This window comes from Martes martes (genome assembly GCF_963455335.1).
Source record: "Martes martes genome assembly, chromosome: 6".
NCBI lineage: Eukaryota > Metazoa > Chordata > Mammalia > Carnivora > Mustelidae > Martes > Martes martes.
Window position 1 is genome coordinate 45,896,022 of NC_137893.1, and position 13,313 is coordinate 45,909,334.

A 13,313-nucleotide genomic window follows, 5' to 3' on the forward strand; every position below is an offset into this window, starting at 1 on the left:
CTTTTGGCTCATTTATTTTTTATACAAAGAGTACATTCATTCTTATTCTAAAATTCAAATAAAATTCAAATAATACAGAAATACCAGTGCCTGCAAAATGCCAGGTACTGTGTAAAGGGCTGGACTCCTTTTCTTCAAAGAATTTACCCTGTAGTGGAAAAGACAGATAACTAAACAGAGAAATAAGATACAATGCGGTAAGTGGGATGGTGATTGGACAGAGACAGATTTTCATTTATTTGCTTTGTCCACGGGGTAACTACAAGTGTCATTTAGTAATGGTGCTCATATAGGAGCTTGGCAAATGATTTTGTGCCAGCTATGGTATTTGTACTTAGGTTTGAGGATGATAATTTTTAATAGCAGTTATTTGCAAGTAAGGTTGAACATAAAAAGTATTAATGTGAAGTGTATTATTAAATCTGTTTTGCTACACTCAATAAAACAAAAATTCATGATATTGTACAAAATGTCAGTTACTAAATCTCTGCTAATTTGTTTGGCTAGTGCTTCTTTTGTTGTTTTCTCTGTAGATGAGTAGAAAGCCGTCCCTGTCATGCTCTAAGACTCTGACAGTAGGCTTCCTATCAAAATATTTTTTCTTTATTTTGTTTTATCATTAATTTATTTTCCACCAACCTAGGTTGGTAAAATGTAAGCTGTTTAGGTAGTCGTTTCTGAAACCCTTTGCTAGAAATGATGTACAGGTCAGTGCTAGCAATAATCTCACTTTAAAAAAAAAATTTACTCCTTTCTAATTTTTCCTCACTCCCTTAGAAACAAGCATTGAGGTTACTGTTCTTTTTCAAGCTCCCACCAGTTCTAACAGGATAATGGGAATATTTTCCATAATAGCTTTCATTGCAGCCATGAAGAAAACAAACCAGGATTATACATGTGGAAGTTGAGACACATTTCAGGCACATGGCTCATAAGGATTTTTAAAATTCTGCTGTTCCTTTAATGCATCACAATTATGATTAAATGAGTGTACCTTAATGACTTTTCTAACTTTTAAAAGTAATGAACCAGAGGTTTTTTTTTTTTTAATTCTGTAAAGCCTTATTTTCCCCAAGTCTGGGCAACATTTTTGAAATTCTAATTTTTGTTGGATGCAGGCAATAATGATCAACTCGAAAAATTGAGTTACTAGAAATAGAAAGAAAAACTTGGTTTTAAGAACTTGTAGTACCTAGAAATTAAGTGAATGGAAAACATTGAAAAAGGATGTCATAATTGAGTGAAGGATAAATTAAGAAATAGTTCATCCATTGCTAAAACATCTATATGTAAACCAGTTAATGCTTGTCCAAGTGATATCAAATTTAAATGCTTCTACAAATGTATACATGTATATTCGGTTTTAATTTTTTTTGTTTGCCTTTTAGATCTGGTGCTCCCTCTCCGTTAAGTAAGGTAAGTTGGCTGTTTGTTTTGTTTTGACCATTTTAGGAATTTTTGAGTGTACAGTTCAGTGGCATTACATACAATCATTTTCTTGTATAACCATCACTATTGTCCATTTCCGGAACTTTGTCATCAAAACTGGAACTCTGCACCCTTTCAACACTAATTTCACATGCTTCTCCTCAGCCCCAGGCAACCACCATTCTACTTTATGACTCTATGAATTTGACTACTCTAGTTACCTCAAATAAGTGGATTCATACAGTGTCTGGCCTTTTTTGACTGGCTTATTTTACTTAATATCTTGGGGGATTTATTTTTGCTGTAGCATATGTCAGAATTTCCTTCCTTTTTAAGTCTGAATGATATTCCATGTTGTATGGGGATGCGTGGGTGGCTCAGTCGGCTAAGCGTCTGCCTTTGGTGCAAGTCATGATTCCAGGGTCCTGGGATCGAGTCCCACACTGGGCTCCTTGCTCAGCGGGGAGTCTACTGCTCCCTCTCACTTCGCCCCTCCCCATCTCTCTCTCCCTCTCTCTCTCTCTCAGTCTCAAATAAATAGATAAAATCTTTAAAAGAAAAACATTCCATTGTATGTATACATACATTTACTTCTTCCATCCATCAGTTGGCCACTTGGGTTGTCTTCACCTTTTGGCTGTTGTAAATAATGCTGTTGTGTGAACTTGGTATATAAATACCTGTTTGAGTTCCTGCTTTCAGTTTTTCAGGTATCTACTCAAAAGTGGAATTTTTGGGTCTTATGGTAATTTTATTTTTAATTATTTGAGGAATGGAAAGGTAAATTTTGTGTATTCTACTTTATGTTAGTTTCTCTATCTAGTGTAGTATAGCAATGTCTACATAGTCTTCTATTTGGACTAAGTTTTTTTTTTTAAGTAGGAGAAACTTTCATACATTTATATTACAACTGAAAACAAACTAGTTACAAAGAACATACATATTCTAAATCCCAGCCCTGTGAGATAGAACACATAATTTTATATGTGTTCGAATGATAAAGAAGTCAGTTGTGGTTGAGTGTCTTTCTGCAAGCTTGCCTTTTAGACACTCTACTGTCATAATTTTAATAACTTTCTCCTCCCTCTTTTTTTAATCATACTGAAGGACAGGATTGGATTATGGTTATCAGTGACAATAGTACTTATTTCCCTAGGTCTGTAGCTCACATTTGCCCTCGTATTTTTCAGACAAAAATGTAATAAATGTGCTCTTTCCTCTATGATAAATTTCCATTCTGTGTTTGCTGTTATTACAGACATGAAGGATGTCATTATGACGGCACTGGTGGTTCCCAGATACCCTGTACTGTGTCAGTATCGGCTGGCTGCCTAAGATTCCCTCCAGCAGCTCAAGCCAACAAAAAGCTCCCTGATGATTCTAATGTAAAACCGGGTTTAAAATCATTATGTCTACATGAAAAATTCCAATGTACGAATGCAGAATAGAGTGTGGTAAAAATTAATGGCATCATTGGGGATGGTCTGTCTCTACATTTTGGCCAAATTGAATTTTATTGACATTTCCTTTTTGTAATAACAGGATTCTTCTGGTTCTGTTTCCTAGCTCTCTCATTTCTTCAGGGCTTATTGTGACAGAGCAGTTTTTAGTGAGCCTTTGGAGACCTTCATTTTACATTTATGTTGGTAGCTTCATTGTTGGTTTTAAGTTCTCAGTGTTATCTTCATAAACATTACTTTCTAAGCTTATTTACATGTATTGGTTTGAAAAAACCCACAGATTTCTTTTAGAAGAGTTGTCAGTGTACACAGTGGAGAACATACAAATTAAATTTGGTCCTTTCTATTCCCTAGATGATCTTTCATATTCCATTCAAAATTTTTGAATTTTTGGTAAAGAGAAAGGCTTGAGTTGACATTTTCTGAGCAGCAGTATCCATACTGCTCATGAGTTGCTAAATGCTTAACATTTGTACATCTATTGAATTTTGACTTCTTGGTTCTCGGACAAGTAGATACTAGGCAAATACTACTTAAGTCTGAAAACCCCTCACTATAATCTCCTCAGTCCTTTTTCTTAATTCATACTTTTTGAAACTTTCTTTAAGTTTGGTCTCTTTGAAATTAGGTGTGTCTTTATAGCAGTATCTGATAGCCTTTGGTTGGTCTTAGTCTTCACGTTTTACTTGCTGTTTATCACATTTTCATTCACAGTAAGTATCAGTGGACTGGTTTGAGATGCCCCTTTAATCTTTCTCTTGTAAATACATGGAGAATTAAATATACCACATAAAGGGAAATGGAATTAGAATAGTTACCTCAACAAAATCTTAATTTTTAATATATTAACTGACTATTAAGTTCTCTTTTAAAAAATAAACCAGTACAGGACAATAAATGTTAGATTTTATTTCACTTTTTAAATTTTATCTGTGTCGTATTAGTAATAGAATATAGTCATGATACCTTTAAACTGTCAGTGACCTGCATCTTATTTATAAATTGTTCTCTGCCATCTGTGAACTATTTTGAAAGTTTGATTTCTAGAACTTAAAGACACTTGAGAAGACGCTATGTGAATTCTGGTTAGGATGCAAAGGAAAAAGAATGGCCTTGGTTTTATAGTGGTTATTCCAATTGATAATTGTCTTCATTTTTAGCAGCGGGTAAGATCTTTCTTGCTAATTTTATGTTTAGGAAATACCAGTTAGCCTTGATGTAAACTACGTAAGTGGAAGTCATTGCAATGTTAAGCCAAATATTTTAAACATAATTTTATATAACTTGCATTTAACTTTTAAAATTTGAAAACTGTGTTGTCCAATATTGATTATTTATAATAGTTCTCCATTTCAAATTTTCTCGAGTTTTTTTTCTCCCACAAGGAGTTACCAAAAAATAGCTGCAAATGTCAGAGGTCTGCAAAGTGGCAGTCCTGTTGCTGTGTCCTTTAGATTCGCATTTGACTAGAGTGTGTTGTGCATTTTCACTTTCAGTCTTCTCCAGCCACAACTGTTACGTCTCCTAATTCTACACCAGCTAAAACTATTGATACATCCCCACCGGTTGATTTATTTGCAACTGCGTCTGCGGCTGTCCCTGTCAGGTTAGTTAATGAGTATGCACTGAGCTGTTTATTAGTATTTTGATTAGGCTTTTGTTTTATTTTGTATGTACTGAACCCAGATGTTTTCACAAAATGAAACCTAGTCCTATAATAGCATATGCTAGTTTGGGCTATATTTAGGTTCACATTTTCTATAGTTCCCTAGGCCTGTATTCTCAAAGCATCAGAAAGACCTAAGCTGTAGAAATTATCTTCTTGCTCCCACATTTAGGAAAGGAGGTAGAAGAATGGTACACACACTTCAGAATCTTCTGAAGTTGTGAAAATGTGGAAAATGATTTCAGAATTTAGCTTCTTGTGTGAAATTCAAAGAGTGTCTTAAGGCACTTAAAAAAAAAAGCAAAAACAGAAACAATACAAAAAAACTTTGCAGCTATAGGCCCGTTATCTGGTGCCTATGAGGAACTCTTGACACTGGTGGTAGGAAGGGAACGTCGGGATCTTCCTAATCAGCTTTTATAGCACCTAAAGGCCAGAAGAGTAGTGAGAAAGTGGAGACACTGTGTGTTGGGTAAAATCTCAGGGCTGCCTCAGATGAAACCCCAACTCAAAGTGGTTTCCTCAGATAATAATTTTAGGTCACCTTTTGTTTGGTTCTTTTGTCTTGAGAGGATGTATCTGTGACTGATTATGAATGCCCTATATTTAGAGACCTGAATTTTGAACTGAGCAATAAATCCATGTCATGTACCCATATTAACTATGTGTGTTACCCTTACTTGCTAAATTCTGCTTTTTATAATCACAAATTTGATAAAACCAAGTCCTTTTTGCCTCTATACTAAAAGCTTTGATTCAGGTCTTAATCATATGTTTCCCTATCCTGGCTCTTAGACCGTTGTGTTTATGAAAAGGAAATCAAAACTAAGCTAGGTTCAGGTGCTTTGAAAATTTTTAAAAAATGGATTTTTTAAGATCTAATTTACCTTTAGAAAGTAAAAGATGAAATTGCTATTTATGAAGAAAAGTGGGGAATCTGGCACCCCGGTGGCTTGGTACATGGTCTGGTAACCTGCAGGTCAGTGTTTCAAACCTGAATGAAACACCTGGGGCCATATTAAAATAAAGATTCTTATATAGAAGATAGGAGTAAACCCAAGATTCTGTACTTCTAACAGTGTCTCAGGATGTTACTGGTTTGAAGACCACACTTTGAATAGCAGAGCTCTAGGTCCTCCTTGGAACTTCTGTAGATGGAGGAACTTTGAAAAACACAGCCCTATCTGAATGAGAATAAAAAATACAGAAGTATTTTAGGTGAGCCCTCTTTTAGGCAAACTTGATATGTTACAGTTTAACTTAGAAAAAAAGGTTTATTAGTGATTATTCATTTTAGTTTTCTTTGCTTTATAAATAAATTCTTAAGGCAAGAATTTTTTTCCATATAAAATTTTTAGAAAATAGAGAAAAGGGAAAGATTACCCCTAAATCTCTTATTCTAATACCTTTAATATTTGGAATATGCTTCCTTTTATCACAGTCCTCCTAACCAGCACTCCAGCTGCTGCTCAGTGGACATTAACATATTTATTAAAATAATTAACATATTTTACAAAATCCCCCCTTAATTTGAGGAATTTTGGTTTTCCCCTTTAATTTCTGGCTTATTTGTTGAGTGGCCCAGTGCTTGAAGAATGGTTTACCTGTGTTATTGTGTAGAGAGCAGAAGTTGGCAAACTATGGCCTATGGGTGAAACTAGCCCACTGTCTGTTTTTATAAATAAAGTTTTATTGGAACAAAGGCACGTTCATTTGTTCATATTTTATGCTATACTGGCAGAGTCAAATAGTGATAGATGATCTAGCCCACAAACCTAAAATATTTAGCTTCTGGCCCTTTATACAGTAGTTTGCCAACCCTTGGGATAGAAGAACATATGCTATACTTTCCAAAATATTATTCTCTTATTGGATTTAAAGTATCCAAAATCTTTAATGCTTTCGGCATTAGTCTTCATTTAAAAACACCTCTACATTATAAAATTCTAAAATCTGATTTTGAAATTGTATTGTCCTTTCAGCACTTCTAAACCATCTAGTGATCTCCTGGACCTCCAGCCAGACTTTTCTTCTGGAGGGGCAGCAGCAGCCGCAGCACCAGCGCCACCCCCACCTTCTGGAGGAGCCACCGCATGGGGAGGTGAGTGAAACAAGACAGCCATGCAGTTTTTCTATTCAGTTGTTTTTATTCAGGCTTTTGTTGTTGTACTTAACTTCTGGTTGTCCAAAATGTTGCTGGAAACTTGAAGAGAAAATGCTAAGAATGGCACCTGTTGGTTTAAGTATATACTGAGAAAGAGGCAGACAGTCTCTCTGTAGAAGTCATATAGTTTTTATTTTAAGAGTTGAAATGAGGGCAGTATTTTTCTTTGTTATTCTAAAATTCTGATTATTTTTAACAATTGGTCTCTAGAGAGAGTCAAGCATTAGAGGATTAGAGGATTAGGTGTTCCTGTGAACTTCCGAGATTACTCAAAGGCAGCACCTCTAATTTGATTTGTTCAGGTGTAGCCTCCTTCCTGGATTCCTTTACGCCTAAATTGGTTTTAATTCATATTGTATTTGACTTCAAGCAGTTGAAATCTGGTATACAGTCTTGTTTGTGCTGGAAAAGATCCATACTCAACTAACTGAAAAGAATCACTTTTCTAAGTGCTTGATCCCCATTTTTATTCATGGATCTTGAAAAAATTAAAATTTTATAAGCATTTGATTAAAAAGAAAATTAAATAATAATATAAAAATAAGTTAATTGTTTTCAGTGCTACCTTGAGTTGGTTTTAAATACTTTGCCCTATTGTACCAAAATATCAAAATAAAAATTTTTTAACTCTAAAAATGACTAATACAACTGTAGAAACAACACAGAGGGAACAACATAAGCAATGTGGTAGAATAGGAGGTGCCCCATCATAGCTACCCATAGCAAAAATAATTTTGGCAGCGATTCATGGACAAAGTGCCTTTTGGGGAGCTTTGGGAACCAGGTCGGAGGTTGTAAAACCCCAATGGAACCTAAGATCAAGGAAGGTTGTTTTGAGAAGGCAGGCCTACATCCAGATGGGAGACTCACCAACCTTGGCCCTAGCTACAGATCTAGAAATACCACCATGCCCCTATGGATGCATTTATAGTCCTGTTTGGCCTTGGTCCTGCCATCAGCAACATTTACCAAGGGACCCAGAAGGAGCCATGTTTGCCCTTGCCTTAGGTAACAGGTCTGCTGACCTTGGTCTTAGCTGTGAATTCTGAAATGGCCTATGACCCAGCTCCAGCCTTTCTCAGTCATGGTCTGGGAACAGTCAGTCCTGCCTACCCAGGAATCCAGCAAGAGACACCCCTGTCCCTGCCTCCAGAGGCAAACCCACTGACCTTGGTCCTAACTATGGACTTTAAAGCAGCCCTCTGACTTGGTCTCAGCTCCATTCAGCTATAGTCCAAGACTAGACCTGCCTACCCAGGGACCCATTGAGAGCCACACCTATCCATGCACTTGCTAACCAGCCCACTATCTGTGGCCTCAAATGCAGACCCTGAAATGGACTCTTATCTCAGTTCTAGCCCTACTCACCAAGGTCCTGAAGGTCCACCCAGGAATGAGGCAGACCCAAACCCACCCAAGCTCCTGGCAAGAGGCCCGCCAACTGTGGGCATCACAGCATACCCAGCAGGTAGCCACATGATCCAGCTACAACCCCACTCAGTTGTGATTCTGTTATAATACTCTGGGCAGTGTCATTAGTGCAGAGCAGGTGAAGGTCTTTACCTGCCAAAATGAGTCTTTAAAGACTAGAAGAGCTGCTTACTTCTTCAAATGCACAGACACCAACACAAGACTACATGGATTACAAAAAATCATGGAAACAAACATGACACCACCAAAGGAAGCTCATAATACTCTAATAACTGACACCAAAGATATGGAGATCTATAAATTGCCTGACAAAGAATTCAACATAGTCATCTTAATGAAGCTCAGTGAGATGCAAGAGAACAGAAATAGACAACAAAACATAGTCAAGAAAACAGTACATGAACAAAATGATAGAGGCCATTAGAAAGAACTAAACAGAAATCTAGAGCCGCAGAATATAATGACTCAACTGAAAAACTCAGTAGAGAGCTTCAACATCAAACTTAATCAGACAGAATAAAGTATCAGCAAACTCAAAGATAGATCATTAGAAGATACTAATTAGGGGAACAAAACAGGAAAAGAATGAAGAAAGCACATGGGACCTGTGGTTGCTATCAAATGAATGAACATATGCATCAAGGGAATCCCAGAAGGAGAAGACAGAAGAGGAACAGAAAACTTATTTAAAGAAATAATGACTGAACACTTCCCAAATGGATAGACATGGATATGGACATTTATATTTGTGATATTCAAAAGTCCCCAAGCAAGATAATCCAAAGAAGGCACAGTATAACCAAATTGACAAAAGTCAAAGACAAAAAGAAAATCTTGAGAACAGCAAGAGTAAAGCCATTTGTCATATAGAAAAGAACCCTGATAAGGCTATCAGCACGTTCCTCAGCAGAAACCTTGCCTGTCATGACTAAGTAGGATGATACACTCAAAGCACGGAAAGGAAAAATAAAAACTTCAACCAAGAGTACTGTACCCACCAAAGTTGTTCTTCAGAAATGGAAAGATGAAGACTTTCCTCCACAAATAAAAGCTAAGGAAGTTCAGCACCACTAGCCATGCCTCATAAGAAATGTTAAAGGAGTTCTTCAAATTAAAACAAAAGCCTATTAAGTACCAACATGAAAACATATGGAAGAATAAAGCTCACTGGTAAAGGTAAGTATAAGGTCAAATTCAGAATACTCTAATACTGTGGTGGTAGTAGGTAAATCACTTTTAACTCTAGTATAAAAGTTAAAAGAATTCAAAATAACTAAAGCTACCATAATTTGTTAATATAAACACAATATGTAAAAGTTGTGATATCAATACATAAAATGTCAGGGATGGGGAGGAAGACTAGGAGTGTAGACTTTTGGTATATGGTTGAAGTTCTTAGCTTAAAATGTACTGTTAAAACTGTAAGTTATTTCATACAAGACTCGTGATAAACACAAAAAAAACCACCTCTACTAGATACTCAAAAGATAAAGAGAAAGGATTCAAAGCATACCACTAAGGAAGATCAACAAGTCACAAAAGAAGACTGAGAGAGGAAGAAAGGAAGAGAGGAAGTACAGAATGGTCAGAAAACAGTAAACAAAATGGCAATAATAAGTCCTTACTCATCAGTAATTACTTTAAACGTAAATGCATTAAGTTCCCCAAATCAAAAGACACAGAGTGGTTCAACAAATATTTTATTTTATTTCTTATTTTTTATTTTTAAAGATTTTATTTCTTTATTTGACAGAGGGAGAGATCACAAGTAGGCAGAGAGGCAGGCAGAGAGAGAGGGGGAAGCAGGCTCCCTCTTGAGCAGAGAGCCCGATGCGGGACTTGATCCCAGGACCCTGGGATCATGACCTGAGCTGAAGGCAGAGGCTTTAACCCCATGAGCCACCCAGGTGCCCCTCAACGAATATTTTAAACAGAAACACAAGATCCAATAATATGCTGCCTATGAGACTCATTTTTAACTTTCAGGACACACATAGGTAAAGTGAAGGGATAGAAAAAAGATATTCCATGAAAATGATAATCAAAAGAGAGCAATATTGGCTATACTTTCATCAGACAAAATAGATTTTTGGTCAAAAAACTATCCAAGACACAGAGAAGATCACTATATTATATAATGATAAAAAGATCAAACCATCAAGATGATATAACAATTATAAATATAAATTCTCTAATTCTTCTCTAATTCTTCTCTAATTCTTCCAAAACATTGAAAAGGAGGAAACACTTCCAAACTCATTTTTGAGGACTGTAATACCCTCAGACCAAAGCTAGATAGGGACCCTGCAAGAAAAGGAAATTACAGGCCAATAACCTTGATGAGCAAAAATGCTTTACAAAATATTAGCAAACCAAATTCCATAATATATTAAAAGGATCATACACCATAATCAAGTTGGATTTATCCCTGGGATATAAGGATGGTTCAATATATACAAATCAGTAAACGTGATATATGGTATTACAGAATGAAGAATAAAAATTATATGATCTCAGTGTCCCTGGGTGCCTCTGTTGGTTAAGCCTTCAACTCTTGATCTTAGCTTAGGTCTTGATCTCAGGGTTGTGAGTTTAAGGCCCTTGTTGGGCTCCACACTGGGCATGGAGTTTCCTTTAAAAAAAAAATCATATGATCTCAATAATCATATGATCTCAATAGATGTGGGAAAAGCACCTAACAGATTTTAACATCCCTTTATGATAAAAATTCTTGACAAATTGTAAGTAGAGGGAATGTACCTCAATGTTATAAAGGCCATATATGATGAGCTCACAGCTAACATCATACTCAATGGTTAAAAGATGAAACCTTTTTCTCTTAAGATTAGGGACGAGGATGCCCCTCTCCACTTCTATTCAACATAGTACTGGAAGTCTTAGCAAGAGAAATTAGACGAGAAAAAGGAATAAAAGCATCCAAACAGGAAAGGAAGAAGCAAAATTGTCTCTGTAGATGACATACTCTTGTATGTATAAAACCCTGAAGACTCTACCAAAAAGCTGTTAGAATAAATAAATTCAGTAAAGTTGCAGGATACACAATCAACATACAAAAATAAATTGCATTTCTATACACTAGCAACAAATTATCTGAAAAAGTGAGGAAAACAATTTCATTTACAGTAGCATCAAAAGGATGTAGGAGTTAATTTATCAAGGACATGAAAGATCTGTACACTGAACTATTAAACATTGATGAAAGAAATTGAAAACACAAAAGTGGTGTTTCTGTATTCCTGTATTCATGGATTGGAAAAGTTTATATTGTCAAAATGTCCATATTACTTAAAGCAATCTATACATTCAGTGAAATACCAAGAAAAACTGTAATGACATTTTCCCTTAAATAGAAAAATAAGCCTGCCATTTGTACAAACTGCAAAAGACCCCAAGCAGGCAAAGCAATCTTAAGAACAAAACTGAAGACATCAAATTGCCTGATTTCAAAGTATAGTACAAAGCTATGGTAATCATAATAGTATGATACTGATATGGAAACAGACACCTTGACCAACAGAACAAAACAGAGAGCACAAAAATAAATCCACATACATACAGTCAACTAACTTTCGACAAGAACACCAACAATACACAACAGGGAAAGGATAGTATCTTTAATGAATGGTGTTGGGCAAACTGGATATCCACATGCACAAGAATAATATTGGAAACTTATACCATACACAAAAATGAACTTTAAATGGATTAAAGACTTCAGTATAATACCTGAAGCTGTAAGAAAACAAAAATCTTTTTAGATGCTGGTCTTAGCAATGAGTTTTTTGCATATGACACCAAAGCATAGGCAACAAACATAAAAATAAGCAGTAGGACTATGTCAAACTAAAAAACTTCTGCACAGCAAAAGAAACAATCAATAAAATGAAAATGTAGCGTACAGAGTGGGAGAAAATATTTGCAAACCATGTACCTAATATGGAGTTAATATTCAAAATATGTCTGGACTCAACTCAATAGCAAAAAACCAAACAACTTGGTTTAAAAATGGGCAGAGGACCTGAATAGACATTTTTCCAAAGAAAACAGACAGATGGCCAATAGATATATAAAGGTGTTAAGTATCACTAACCAGGGAAATGCAAGTCAAAACCATATCATATCGCCCCATACCTGCTGGAATGACTATACCAAAAAGATAAGAGATAACAAGTACTGATGAGGGTATGGAGGAAAGGGAACCCTCTACACTATTGGTGGGAGTATAAATTGGTACAGCTATTATGGAAAACAGTATAGATAGTCCTCAAAAAATTAAAAATAGGACTACCACATAATTTACTAATTTTACTTCTACATGGATATACACACATACACACACACACACGAACACACATATCAAAGAGATAGCTACCCTCCCATAGTCACTGAAGCTTTATACACAATGGCCAAGATATGGAAATAACCTAAATGTCTGTCAGTGGACAAAAAGAGAAGGAAAATGTGTTATATATCAATTCAATGAAATATTATTCAGCCCTAAAAATAAGGAATCTTCCCATTTGCAAAAGCATGGGTGTGAATGTGGAAGACATTATGCTAAGGGAATAAGCCAGACACAGAAAGACAAATATGTATGATCTCATTTGTATGTGGAATCCAAAAAAGTTGAATTCTCAGACTAGAATGGTGGTTGGCAGAGGATGTAGAGTAAGGCACAGGATGGGGAGACATTTATCAAAGGGTAGGAATGGTCAGTTGTGAGATAAGTAAGTTCTGGAGATCTAATGTACAGCTGATGACTATAGTTGGTAATACTATTGTATACTCAAAATTCACTGAAAGTAAAGTTTAAGTATTCTTACCACAAAAATAAAGGTAGTAACTAGTAACCGTGTGAGATGATGGATGTGTTAGGTTGATTGTACTAATCATTTCACAAAGTATATGTATGTCAAATCATCACATTGTACACCTTGAATATATACATCAGTAAAACTAAGGTGGGGGGAAAAACAGCACAGGTGAAAGACATTAACTCACTGATGAGGAAATCAGTAAGATGAAAATGATGGTTCAGAGAACATTTTTTTAACATTTTATTTATTTATTAGAGAGCCAGCGGGCACAAGCAGGGGAGAGTGGCGGAATGAGAGGGAGAAGCTGACTCCCCACTGAACAGGGA

General features: G+C 35.8%; 1 protein-coding gene across 27 annotated transcripts in view; it reads left to right on the forward strand.

Annotated features, from left to right (window-relative positions):
• The window catches only part of SNAP91 (synaptosome associated protein 91), a gene marked incomplete at both ends in the record, with an annotated part of 138,059 nt that overhangs the window by 77,158 nt on the left and 47,588 nt on the right, over positions 1-13,313 (forward strand). For all 27 annotated transcript variants that reach the window (XM_080806575.1, XM_080806550.1, XM_080806570.1 and 24 more), the window contains 3 exons: positions 1,389-1,416; positions 4,385-4,494; positions 6,537-6,655. In XM_080806575.1, coding sequence (XP_080662701.1) covers positions 1,389-1,416; positions 4,385-4,494; positions 6,537-6,655 — 257 coding nt within the window. The remainder of the gene's footprint in view (positions 1-1,388; positions 1,417-4,384; positions 4,495-6,536; positions 6,656-13,313) is intronic.